The sequence below is a fragment of the Protobothrops mucrosquamatus genome, unplaced genomic scaffold, assembly GCF_001527695.2.
Source record: "Protobothrops mucrosquamatus isolate PMUCROS unplaced genomic scaffold, P.Mucros_1.0 scaffold45, whole genome shotgun sequence".
NCBI lineage: Eukaryota > Metazoa > Chordata > Lepidosauria > Squamata > Viperidae > Protobothrops > Protobothrops mucrosquamatus.
Window position 1 is genome coordinate 2,304,264 of NW_015386427.1, and position 14,079 is coordinate 2,318,342.

The 14,079-nt window shown below is 37.8% G+C and overlaps 1 protein-coding gene across 1 annotated transcript in view; it reads left to right on the forward strand.

Annotated features, from left to right (window-relative positions):
- Nucleotides 1–14,079, forward strand: part of KIAA1217 (KIAA1217 ortholog) — a 172,818-nt gene that overhangs the window by 126,579 nt on the left and 32,160 nt on the right. The window contains exons 6-8 of the mRNA XM_015811568.2: nucleotides 5,963–6,067; nucleotides 6,541–6,590; nucleotides 11,066–11,238. Of these exons, the coding sequence (XP_015667054.1) occupies nucleotides 5,963–6,067; nucleotides 6,541–6,590; nucleotides 11,066–11,238 (328 nt within the window). The remainder of the gene's footprint in view (nucleotides 1–5,962; nucleotides 6,068–6,540; nucleotides 6,591–11,065; nucleotides 11,239–14,079) is intronic.

Here is a 14,079-nt window from a genome sequence, read left to right on the forward strand (position 1 = left end):
GCTTTCTGGAGACAATTGCCTCAGATCCCAGAAGTTGATCTGCTATTACATTTAACATTGCCTAAGAAGCTTTAAGCAAATGTTATAAAATGCTCACTCAGGAAGTTTACGCACATTCTTATTAAATTGGCAGTGAGAAGTAGAGCTTCTCAACATAAAGACTTATGGGCCAAATGCAGCACAGCCCCCTACACTGTGAGTTGTGTTTTTTAAGAAACATTTGTGGCTGTGGAGCCTTTGGAACACAAACCATTTCTGTGAATTCATATAGTAATCAATCTAGAAAACATAACATTTTCAAGATTTTAAATGCAATTATATAATATGGGAAAGCAGTTTGATTAGCAGTGGTATGACATGGCAAATGCAAATTCTAGTGTTTTCACAGACTGTCAATCCCTTCAAAGCAAGGCCTGAAACTGACAGATATCCTACAGATATGTTAAACACCAAGAACCCCTAGCTAAATTGGGAAGAGTCTTTAGGGCATCAGGTTCAACTTTAATTAAACAAAAACCTCAAGCATATATAAAGAAGTTTATTGCCAACCATGAGCTAAGCTTAATATCATAGGAGAGATTGAGTTAGTATTTGGTCCAGTTGTTCTAATTGGGGGTGGGTGGATGGAATAAGTGTTGCCTGACCCATCTCTACTCTCACGTCACGGCAAAACATAACCTTTGTTCCTAAATCAACATTTCTTCATCTCCCTGTTGTTCTCTGAAAAGCCTTCCAGATAGACCATGGAGCGACCTAATAATAAATTTTATTAGGATAAAAAATAAAAACTGGCAAGTTTCATAAATAGTGCAAATAGCCTTCTGCAAATTTCATGTTATCTTTGAGAAATATCATCCATCTTGGTTTAATCAGAGCCCAACCACTCCAAGACTAATGAGCATGTGAACTTGAATGCAAGATTTTACAATGGTCATTCTCCTTTGTCTATATCAACATGATTTGTATTTTTGTCAGTGTAAATATAAAAAAAGGAAAAGAGAGGTCTTAAAAGCTTCCAGAAATGGGGAATCACACTGAAGCATTGCTTAGATAATTTTAAGGTCCAGTGTGGAGATCAATTTAATCAAATATAATGATCTTAACTTACGTAAATTATCTTTAGTTAGGTAAGACAGGAAAATGGCCATTCTACACTATTACTGGATTTTTTTAAAAAAACAGATACTGCCAATATGGATAAGTCTTCAAACCAGTTCTCAGAGATATACAGATAGTCCTTGACTTACAACAGTTCATTTAATGATCATTCAAAGTTACAATGACCATGAAAAAGTGACTTCTGACCATTTTTCACACTTACGACTATTGCAGCATCCCTGTGGTCACGTGATCAAAATGCAAACACTTGGCAACTGACTTATATTTGTGATGGTTGTAGCGTCTCAAGGTTATGTGATCACATTTTGCAACCTTCTGACAAGCACAGTGAATGAAAAAGCCATATTCACTTAATAACCATGTTACTAAGTTAACAACTACAATGATTCACTTAACAAATATCTTGCTTAGCAACAAAAATTTTGGGCTCAATTGTCTTCGTAACCTGAGGACTACCTGCATAGATGTCTGACTGAAGTGCAGGTTTGGGGCCTTCTACCATAATAGTCTTCTAATTGATTGATTGATAGATTATATGTTACTATGTTACTGTCAGCTCTTAGTGACCATATGGGTAGAATTTCTCCATGATGATTTGTTCACAATCTGGGCCTTTAGATTTCCCAACAGTACACCCATAATTGCAGCAATTTAATCCATTCACCTTGCTAACAGTTGTCCATTTTTTCTGTTTTCCTTAGCTTTCTTATTATATACTTCTCAAAAAAGCTAAGTCTTCATATCATGTGTCCAAAATATGAGGAATAAAATAATGAAAGAGAGTAATTTTGATTGTTTTAATTAAAAAAAGCAAAGGTGTAAAAGTTCTAAATTTGAGTCCTCCTGAATTTAAGGCCTATTCAATCTAGCTCATTATTGAGGCTTCAGAAAGATGCCTTTTGAAATGGTTCTTATTTTCTAAATTGAAAGGAACATTTTTACATGCCATCAGGAAAAAAGGGGGGGCGAGAGACAAACAGTAAAAGTGGGGCAGAATAAATTGCTTAAAAAGTAGGAAAAATATCCAAAATTTGCACCACAAACCAGAATGAAATGTGTTGCTTTGGTTCTTCCCTACCACCTGTGACTGACCATCTTCAACCTTCATTGGAAAGACAGCAGACTTAATGAACACTCCTTCATATTGCTCTTCAAAATTATTTCAGATTTTGCATGATCTAAAGCAAGAACAACAGTTTTCTGTTCTTTCTTAGTATGCTGGTCATTTTTAGTCTCTTCTATAATGGTGCTTCATTCCTTGATCTCACAAATTTTTATTTCTCGGCCAGCAGGAATTTTGATGGTACACTACTGCAGCCAAGAAAAGTGTATTTGGATTTTGATCAGCAACTTTTATATTTGATTTGGTGTCAAACCAGTTGGCAGCTCCTATTTATCAGTGATAGCCTTCAAGCATTTTAGCCTTTGGCTGTGTAATAAGGGGCAAGGCACCCACAGGGTCAAACCAACCACTCTCTCTGAATTCCTTTGGTTCTGATGTAAGCCATACCTTGGGGTAAGTGGCAACTGGAAAACCTGATCGCTTTCCTGCCACGTACACAAACATGGCTATACATCCATTTTTCCCTTTCTCACCAACCCCCTGGGGAACCAGCTATCGAATGAAGGGAAGATCTTGCCCTATTCTAGGTTTGGCTAAATTGTTAAGAAGCAGGAGAATCTATAGTTCAGCCAAGTTGAGAGAGGGATTAGAAGGCCACGAGTCAAATCTAGGATTTAAACAAAAACTTTATGGAAGATATCAAAAGAAGAGAGAGTTCTACCTATAACACAGTTTTAAAAAATCCTAACACAATTTTAACCATAGCTAACCACCACTATTTCCAGCCTTACCTGAGGGAACCTCCTCATTTAGAAGGTTAAGCAATTCCCTCTAGGCCAGTGGTTCTCAACCTGTGGGTCGGGACCCCATTTGGGGTCGATCGACCATTTCACGGGGGTCGCCAAGCAAGGCTGTCCACCATTTTTCCCCCTTTTCCAGCAGGTGCCTTACCTCCCTTGGGCTGGGCCAGCTGGTGGTCGGCCTGCTCCGTCTCTGCCGCTTGCCAGCTATGCCTCGGCCGGCGCAGGGGGCGGAACCACGCATGCGCGGCGCTCCCGGGCAGGGAAACTCCTCGACTTACGACTGGTTGGGTACTCCTCGACTTACGACCGGTTTAGTTCTCGACTTACGACCGGTTTAGTCCTCGACTTACGACCGGTTTAGTCCTCGACTTACGACCAGTTGGGGTCACGGCATTAAAAAGGTTGAGAACCACTGCTCTAGGCATATATAACTGGCTTGTGATTTAAAGGGCCAGCTGCAGGGCAGCTCACTACGACCACTGATCTGGATAGAAAGAGTTGGACTAACAGGTTTTTCTATATTTCATTGCTCCAGACAGTGAGAGCTAGGTTTGATGGAGCCCAGGAGTCCAAGGGCAGTTGGAAATGGAGGTTTTTTTGGAGAGCATTTGGACTTAATACTTGATTTCATATTCTTTTGTTCTGAGATGTTTCAGGGATTTTTTTCAATATTTTATTTGGTGTACAGATCTTTTAATTATGCATGTATTCCTGTAGAACTGCCAGGAATCCTATGAGATTGCAGTGTGGTATAAACATAAATAACTGTTGATGTTATATAGTTTGGTAATGAAACATCTGCAAGAACATAGCCAAACTAAGAGAGCATCAAGAATCCAAATATCAATAAATAACTGTCATCTAGTCAACACCTGGATTTTTATATACTAGTTCTGGTAGCCATATGTGAGTTGCAGTACAAATGCTGGAGAACATCAGGTTTAATTTAGAAAGTTCCAAGCGCATCTCTGTTTATGAGGAAAGATCAAGAAAGACTCTGAGCTATGATTCTGGAAAGTCACCATCAGCCAAATTAAATAATAAAGTTTAGGATATATGTCAGTGTCTATCTGGCTCTGAACAGGATCAGAAATTTTTGTTCATCAGTTACATTTATGCCTCTATTTCTTCAGGCCATTCATATTTTGAAAGTTCATGTCTGCCTGAAGAACAATTTTTGACTGATCAAGGATTTGAATGAGGATTTCCCTACTCCCCATGCAACATTTTGATCATCACAATATTTGATTTCCAAAATTCAGATGATTCTGAACTACAACTCCCAGAAGCCCATCTAACATAGTTGATGGTGAGGAATTCTGGGAATACTTGTTCAGTAACATCTGGAAAGCTACAAATTCCTAATCCTTAAACCCTTGGGTGTCAGGGTTGGCAAATACTTCTTTTCTACTTGAGGCCTTGAGAGCTGTTGGGAGTAAGACTAGATAATTCCAGATTATCTGTTTAAACAAGACAGCTTTAGAAGACAAGAGGAGAAAATAAATGCCAATGAGTATAACTGAGACAGAACTAGTATTTTATCCAGAATTGGTTCATCTAAAAAAGAAAGGAATCAGAAGCAAGTACAGAAGTATAACTTAGTGCTATGGCTGCTATAGTTCCTGCTCAAACATCTTTCCCTCCATGCTTTGTCACTGAATGAGAGAGATTGTCATCATTTCAATAATATTCTATCTATATTTTCATTATGCAGTAAACATTTTTATTGCATAATGACTTACTGTGAAGTAAGCACATGGAATAAAAAGATTGGAAGTATTCCCCTTGTACTTGTAACTTCCTCTTTTCATATTTGGGTTTGTTTAAACTTTGGTTCCTCAAAATGAGGCAAAGAAAACTCTTTGGGGGGGGGCAAAACAGGAGGAGCCCTATCAAGGGGTTTATATCATGAGTATAAGGTAGGAAGTGCAAGAACTTTAGAAGACTCAGGTGATTCTTCCCTTTGAAGAAAGAAATTCCAACTCGGTCAAAAAAAGGAAGCAGTAGAAGCAACCAGACAGAGATAATGGACCAAAAAAAGCCAAAATAGCTTAGACCAGTGGTGGCGAACCTATGGCACGGGTGCCAGAGGCGGCACTCAGAGCCCTCTCTGTGGGCACGCGTGCCGTCGCCCCAGTCCTAGGCCTTCAGCTGGGTTTTATAAAACCTTTTCGCTTTAGGCCTCTGCCGCCGTGTGCAAAAAAAAGAGATTCAATCAGTCAATTTCAACTTCTCGCGGGGGAAAAAAAGATCTTGCAAAGTTGGAATTGATTGATTGAACTTTTTAGTCCCACCCAGTCTGATGTTACCACAGCAGCCATGCCCACCCAATTGGCCACACCCACCCAATTGGCCACACCCACCCGGCACCCAACGATGCATAAATGGGTTTTGAGTTGCAGTTTGGGCACTCGGTCTCTAAAAGGTTCGCCATCACTGGCTTAGACCAATGTTTCTCAACCTTGGAAATTTTAAGATGTATAGACTTCAATTCCAAGAATTCCTCAGCCAGCTTGGGGAATTATGAGAGCTGAAGTCTGCTCATTTTAAATTTGCCAAAGTTAAAAAAATCTAGCACAGTGGGATAGAATATTATTTTTAAAAAAATAGGTTTAAATTTCTGATTGGTTCCCTTTGTCAATATTCAAATATTGACAAATATTTATTTATCTTGTTGGCTCGGAATTCTGGTGGTGTCTAATCTCAGTATACATGGAATAGTGTATGGTTCATGAGATAGCAAATAGCGCTCATAAGAGTGTTGGTTATAGTCATACAGGAACGTTGAGTCTGTGTGTGTGTGTGTGTATATATATATCAATCAACTGGCCTTTTGTCGCATGATACATGCAAATGGATGTTCACAAACTACAAAAGAAATTCCATGGTAACTTTCTGTGATCCTCATTCCCTTCAGAAAATCAAGTCATGGAAATGACTGTGTTTGGCTTTAACCAAGGATTCTCTTGTCTTACAGAGAGAGGATGCAAGCCATGGAAAAACAGATTGCCAGTTTAACTGGCCTTGTTCAGTCTGCGCTTTTAAAAGGGCCAAATACAAGTAATAGCAAAGATCCTTCTAGGTAAAAAAACCCAAAATGAAATAAAATCATTAAATCTATTTCATTGTAATAATGTTCGTGACCACCATGGGGGGAGGAGGGAATGTTCCAGGACAAATCCTGACCTTGTTGGCTTCACTTGAGTCAAGATTTCATCTTCACATTTTAGAAAGTCAGATAAAGTAGAAACAACAGTAATTCATGGAGATTTGCCCTATTCTTCTGATTAATTCTGATTCAGTTAATCTTCTGGTGAAATTCCTCTATTGGTGGTGGAGCTCTACATTTTCTTTAAACCTATATATTAAAGTGAGATCATAGAACATAACAAATAATTAAATTACAAAGTAATCTCTATTGTAGACAGAATATAATGTAATTTAGATTGTAATTATAAGCAAAAGCATTGATAATACATTGTTTAAATAGTTTATGTTATCTGACAACATCAGGATGATTCTAATGTAATTATTATCTAATTTTCTTCCATTTAGTGAGAAGATGGTAAAAACTGTAATTAGTAAGAGCAGTGCTGAGATGTCAGGTAAGCGTTCTTGTGATATGATAAGTACAACAGAATTCATCTTACCTTAAAAGAAATGCTGGGAATCAGCCTAAAAATTTAAATGTCCCATAATATTTTCAACTGTTAAGAATCTGGCCAAGGAATTTCATGAAACCGAAGAGAAAGCAAGATATTGTTTTTGCTAAATGCGACGCATCCTACGATGATAGTCTTTGGCAGTATTGAGATTAATTGTTTAGTTTGTTTTCTTCTATAGTTCTGTGTTTAATTTGTATGAACAAAGTCATTGTATGTCTGTAATGCTGCCTTGGATTCCTGTGTTTTGGGGACAGTTATGATGGAATACAGTGATACTAAGAGTAAATTTAAAAAAATCATTTTTACTATATTGCCTGGGCTATACCCCTCAGAATGCAAGAATATACAAAATGTTGGTCTGCAAAGAAAAGAACACAAAGTGCTCAATCTCATATCCTCCAGAAGTGTCCTGTGTCCTCGGGGAGGGTTTTACAATATACAACACCAGACCAATAAAGAATTTGGGCATGTAGTATAATTAACTAGTCCAATGCCCATCTTTCTTGAACAAGTGTAGAGCTGCTTTTCCAAACTAGTGAAGAGCTGCAACATCTTGAGGTGTTTCGGAAAATGTATCATCCCTTTTTTTACAATGGGCAATGATAAATGGGAAGAAGTGCTTTCTGGAAAAATGCTTTTAAGAATTTCAGCCTGCTATTTATTTGCTATCACTAGGCCTGATATTTGAATGTGACTCTTCAGAATCATTAAAAGGCCTATCAAACTTGGCAAAATTGATTGATTTAATTAGAGAAGACAACATATCCCACTTTGTTTCTACCTAGAAACCACTTCTTAGTGCTTGAGACAGGAAAAATCAATGAAATTTTAACTTTGGGTTTTGCTGATTAAGCTAGTTTAGAGAGCCAGTTGGTGATCTAGTGCAGCAATCCCCAGCCTTTGTGGCTCCATGGACCAACAGCTGCAATGGGGGGGAGGGGATAGTTTCATGTGTGCAACCTAGATCTCGTGCATGCGCAAATGAAGCTTTGTGTGCTTGTCTGGCACTTCCATAGTCTGGTTCCCAACAGGAGTTGGGGACTCATAATCTATTGGTTAGTTAGACCAGGCTAAAGACCGGGAGTTCTAATCCCACTTTAGTCATGAAAGACAGTTGGGTGACTTTGGGCCAGTCCCTCTCTTTCAGTCCAACCCACCTTACAGGTTTATTGTGGGAAAAATAAAAGGAAGAAGTATTAGATTTATTTATCGCTTTGAATTATTTGTAAAAATACAAAAGGCGGGATATAAATAAAATAAATACAGAAGAGAGAGGGGGGAGACAGAGAGAGAGAGACAGACAGACAGAGTCCTTATAGAAATGGCTAGTACCTGTTGATAAAGTAAAAAAATTGAAGCTGCAATTTTATTTTGTATTTTACTGCACTGAAAAAGTTGGAAGTTAGTTCTTTCCCTTTCCCATTTCCTTACTATTTTTGTTTTCATTTGTATTTTATACTATGATAAATTCTAATAGAAAAGAAGGGATTGAGTTTTAAAAGAGACTGTATGAAGGCATCTATGCTGAATGTTGTCTTGTAGCCTCCTGGAAAGCCTTGAGCTCAGGCATTATATTTTTCTCTCTCTTTCTCTGTCTCTCTGTCTCTCTGTCTGTCTGTCTGTCTCTCTCTCTCTCTCTCTCTCTCTCTCTCTCTCTCTCTCTCTCTCTCTCTGTTTCTCTCTCTGTGTGTGTGTGTGTGTGTTTCTGTCTGTCTCTCTGTGTGTGTCTCTCTCTGTGTTTCTCTCTGTGTGTCTCTGTCTGTCTGTCTGTCTCTCTCCTTGTGCCTGCGGAGCTGCCTCTAAACATGGCATTGCCCAGGGTTACATGTTTGAAGAGGCAGGCACAGCTGTGTGGGTGTGGTAGACTAGAAAAGAATCTACATCTGCCATTTTCATTTCTCCCATGAAAGATTACGTAAGAGTCTTTTTTATACTATTGAAACATCATCCAGAACAAAATGCTAACTGGAAAACACATGACCTGTTGCAGAGAAACGGGCTATTTTCCCTCACCTCATTTCCCCCTTTAAAGATGGGGAATTCCTTCAAAAGCTTAATTACATGACAGAAAAACTATCCTTCAGATTTTTTTTTTTTGTATAATTGGAATCAAGCCCATCTGCTATTTCACTGATGTTCAAAATTTTGAAACAATGGAAAGCCAAGGCAGGAAAAACAGTTCTGTGCTATGTTTAGGCTTCCTTTACAACTAAATATAGTGAGGTTTGGGGCTTGAATTGAAAAAATAAAAGTATGACCTAACCAGTCAAGAATGGACTCCATTGTAACAGGTTTGAGATTTTCCCACTGCAGTCACTCAGCACTATGTCCTGCCCAATTCTGGACTCTAGCTGATAATGAGGAAAGTAATGGAAGAAAATAATCTGAAAAGAAAATGAATTATTCAGAACAAAGATGCATTTTTCATGCTCTAACTATACCAAAAAAGAATAACCCTTGGAAAATCAAAAAAATGCTTTAATTCCAGACAGAAAAGACTGGTTTCTTCTTTAATTCTATATCTAACTTTAAGATTTAGCATTTTTTTGAGAAAAGTTTGTTAATCTAAAAATGTCATGTTCTCTCCTTTTGAGAAAACATTTCTGAACAGGCTTGGTCAATATTAAAAGCTTAGTTTTTCTTCTTAAAGATTTGCTGAATCAGGTGAACATGAGATACAGTTATAATTACAGGTTTTATTTATATGTTCTTCTAATATATTTTCTTATGGTTTAAAGTTTTCCTTTCCTTTTGTTCTTGTGTACAGTGTATTTTTATCTTAGATTATTTTATGTAGGTCTAAATTATTTATTTTTATTTTATGAATGTCTGTTTGAAAATGGATCAATAAAAAGCATAGGGGTTTTGTCAAAAAGAAAAAGAAAAGAAGAAAAAATATTATACCACTAATGGTATTGGTATAAGCCATATTTAGGTCTTAATGTAGGTTATCAGTTCTTCTTTTCCTCCTTCTTGTAACTGTTCTTGATTTGTACTTTGATAGATTATTTAGAGCAAATCTTAAATCTTAATCTCAATTAACAATTTGATGATTCGTGGACTTCAGCCATCAGAATTGCCCCGCCAGTGAGTTAAGGAATTCTGGCAGTTGAAGTCTACACTTCTTAAAGTTGCTAAGGATGAGAAACACTGGCTTAGAGGTTGAGGATGGCAAAGGCAACAAAACAAGAAAATAAATGTCAGTAAAGCAGAACAGACTTTATCATCGTGCTACGATGTAGCTGCAGGTGGTAAGTAAAAGAAACAGCTCTGGCTGCAGACTAAGTTTATAATCCCTCAAACTAAAGGATATTTTTCTGGTTCCACTTATTGCCACTTTTTCTTTTTGGTGTGCTTATTGCCACTTTCTCTTTTCCTCTGGCTGGGTTCATCTAATATCATAATTTATGAAATGAACCAGAATGGTCTGGGTTGCACAGTACCATAATTCATAAACCAAGTGGATAGACACTCCAGAAATTGGATTGTGACCAAATCCAATTCTTACAAGGTTCATGTTGACTTCATGTGATGTGATTCTAGCCCATGTGTTTTCTGTTTTCTTACATTGAATTTGAATCTGCTCAATGATATCTTAGAATCAATATTAGTTTGTTAGATATATACAGTATTTAACTTTTGTCAGAAGCTGAAGGCACTGTGTATTGTGCTCCTTCCTCTTGTTTTTTCCCTGTAACATTATCTCTGTGGAGTTGGGTGGGCTAAGAATATGTGATTGGCCTTAAAATCACTCAGGGAGCTTCCCTAACTAAGGATGGACTTCAAGATGACTCTAAGTCCGAACACCTTAACCAGCGGTGGGATTCAGATATGTGAACAACCGGTTCTCTGTGTGGATGCCACTTCCGGAAGTCCATTCTGGGCCTGGGCAACAAAAAATTAGCCACCGGTTCTGCCGAACTGGTGCGAACTGGCTGAATCCCACCACTGACCTTAACTGTAAAATACACTGACTAACCGTATTTACGAAAGAAAGAATCAATTTATATTATCAAAATGACACTCACTATTTTCATGTATATATTCTTAGCTACATGTAGCTTGCATCAAGCAAAAATATTTAGCTTATAGATGATACTGGATTTTTCAGGATCTAGTAGACCGATGATTAGATTTTATCAAATACCTGAGCAGCAAAAAAAAAATATCCCAGTCTTGTTTACATTATATATAAATTATCTTTTGACAATGAGTCTCTTTTAGTTGTCTCATCTGTTCTCTGTCATCACATCAGTCAACCATTGTGTCTATTATATTCTAATTTCTGATACTGTTTTACAACATCAAGTTTATTAAGTGATCCATGGAAGCTCTAATCTTTCATGATCAAAAGAGGAGTAGAAGAGAGGGAAGTAAGGTTATTAATGGAGTCATTTGCCTATCTTTATTTTTAGGATCCACTCATGACTTCACTGGGAAGAATTCATTAGCAGAAGTTGAGATTTCCAGTAAAAGCCCCCGCCATTTTGTTCCATCAAACTCCGCAGCCATGCAGTTCAGTCTCCTTAACATGAAACGCAACGTATCCGATCTCCGTCTCCAGCTTCTCCAGATAAGGCAGTTACAGGTATTGTTACACTAGAGAAGGTCTCCAGTGGGTTGCAAGCATATCTATGTTTGCATTTTCAGACCCATCCACAAACTAAATCTCAGTTACCATTTGAAAATTCACTTTTCCTAATTTTGTAGTATACTTTGCCAAAATTACCCTTGTTAGAAAATTATTTGCCATCACTGTGTACGTGATGCAAAATTGCTGAGGAAGATAGATATACTTTTTGAAATGGGTACCAAAATGCAAACACATTTTAGTTTGAACTTCTTTGGGAAAAAAAACCCAAAGAGGTAGACATGATGGCATAAGCCCCAGAAAAATTTAATAGAATACGAATGAATGTGCCTTTTTTAGATTCCACAAAGTTTATGTTGTTTTTCTGTAGCAAATTAAGCAGATACATCTCTGAAAGTTACTCTGAATACTCTTTCAAAGTATTAGTATAAACATCAAATTAAACACTTTGTAGAGGAAGGTAAGATCAATAAAGCAACAGTCACAAACCATAAAGATGTGGTTAAACAGTATTTATTCTTAGAAATGCTGGTTGCATCTGCATTGCATTTGAATTTCCCAGAGGCTGCTGGGAAGAGCTATTAGCTGTGAGTTTCAGGGGGACTGAGACGAAATCCAATGGAGCAAGGTGAGCACCTGGGAGCTGAGCTGCTGGTTGCATTGCATTGCATTTGAATTTCCCAGAGGCTGCTGGGAAGAGCTGCTAGCTGTTCAGGGGGGCTGAGATGAAATCTAGTGGAGCAAGGTATATTGTCATATAACTGAAAATCTAAAACGGCAGTAGTATATCCTTGGTAAGTGCATCTGTGATTGCAATTTTATTTTAGAATGTCTAGCTTAGTTCAGTGCAATACCTGTTTCGCAGCTGTCTTTCGTGGTACTCTTCAAATTTAGATACTATCCTAATTGAAAGCAAATTGCTAGTTTACATGGCCTTTCTACTTATCTAGAGTTGGTAGTCTATGCTCTTAGGCAGAAATTAGGGGTCCAGCTCGGCCATTCTATTCTATTGAGCTGCCCCACTATCAGCATCCTCTACTAAAAAGATCCTGCAGGAGAAGAGCAATAAGGACAACCATGGAATCTGGCAGGGTTAAAGCCGTGAGCCACAAACACAAGACTTTCACTGTGTCCCTGCATAACATATACAGTGCCCTTGCTGACCTTAATAGGGATACGAAGGTGGCAAGTCAAGCTGGTTGTGATGACAATAACTCACATGAGCAGGAGATTGTGGTCTGAGATGAAAAACTTGTTTTGGATAGGGGAAAGTGTAGATCAGGTATTACACATCAGTCATCCAAGAAGAGCGTAGTATCTAAAAAGAAAAGCCACCTACTGGTGGGTGATGCAATTTTTAAGGAATATCAATTTAGGAAAGGATGCAGAGCTTTTGAAAGAAGTCAGGTGTCTGCCAGGTGCTAATGCAGAGAAACAAGAGGCGTATTTTTTAAATAGTCAAGAATGTCAGTAAGGATTGATATCTATACACTAACACACAGGATATGAGGAATAAACAGGGTGAATTAGAAATTCAAGTAAATGAGGGCAGATACGATATTGTTACCATTATGGAAACTTGGAGGGATGAAAGCCATAAATGGAACATATAGCTAGAAGGATTTAAATTATTTAAAAGAAACAGACCAAATAAAAGAGGAAGTGAAGTTCCACTATATATAAGAAATAACTACATCTCTACAGAAATAGAGCACAACCATGCTGAAAACTGTCTTAAATGCATTTGGATCAATATAAAAGGGGGGGGGAATGACATTACGATAGGTGTATACTATAGGCCACCCAACCAAACAGAGGAAATAGATGAACTTTTTGCTTGTCAGTTAACTAAGATATGTAGGAAGTACATCACAATAGTAATGGGGACTTTAACTACCCTGACATCAACTGGGAGACAAACTCTGCACCAAGTGGAAGATCAAACAGAAGTAACATAGAACTAGGGAGAAATTTCCTGACAATTAGAACAATTAATCAGTGAAACAACCTGCCTCCAGAAGTTGTGGATGCTCCAACACTGGAAGTTTTCAAGGAAATAGTAGTAGTAGTAGTAGTAGTAGTAGTAGTAGTAGTAGTAGTAGTAGTAGTAGTAGTAGTAAAGTTGGAAGGGACCTTGGAGGTCATCTAGTCCAACCCCCTGCTCAGGCAGGAAACTCTATACCATTTCGGACAAATGGCTGTCCAACATGGCATAGGGTTTCCTGCTTGAGCAGGCGGTTGGACTAGATGACCTCCAAGATCCCTTCCAACTCTTGTTATTCTGTGCTATTCTGTTCTGAATGTTGTTAGAATTTTTAAAAAGTGAGGAACCAACTGGTGAAAATGGAAATTTACCCTTCCTCCATCTCACCAACCTGATAACATATGTTGTTGTTTCATCATGTTTATAAAGCTTGGAACATTGCCTACTTTTAAAAAAATATATATGGCATCTAAGAGCTACATTGTACAGTATTTAAAATATATATGTGCAAGTCTACTTTTGGTTTTTATTTTAATTAAAGCAAGTTTTTTTTATTGTAACAGGATCTAGGAGTCCAGTGGAGTAAGTATGAGCCAGAAGCATGCTGCAGCTGCCAAAAAAAGGCTGTGTACTCCTAGGCTTCAATAGAGGAATAGTATCAAGATCAGTGAGATATTAGTACCATTATATACTGCTTTGAAGTATTGTGTCCAATTCTGGTCGCCACAATAGATAAAGAGAGACTCTTTCTAAAGAGGGCAGAGAAGACCGAATAGATAAAAAGAGATTCTAGAAAGAGTGGAGAGAAGAGCAACAAAGATATTTAGGGATCCAGAAGCTAAAACATAGGATGG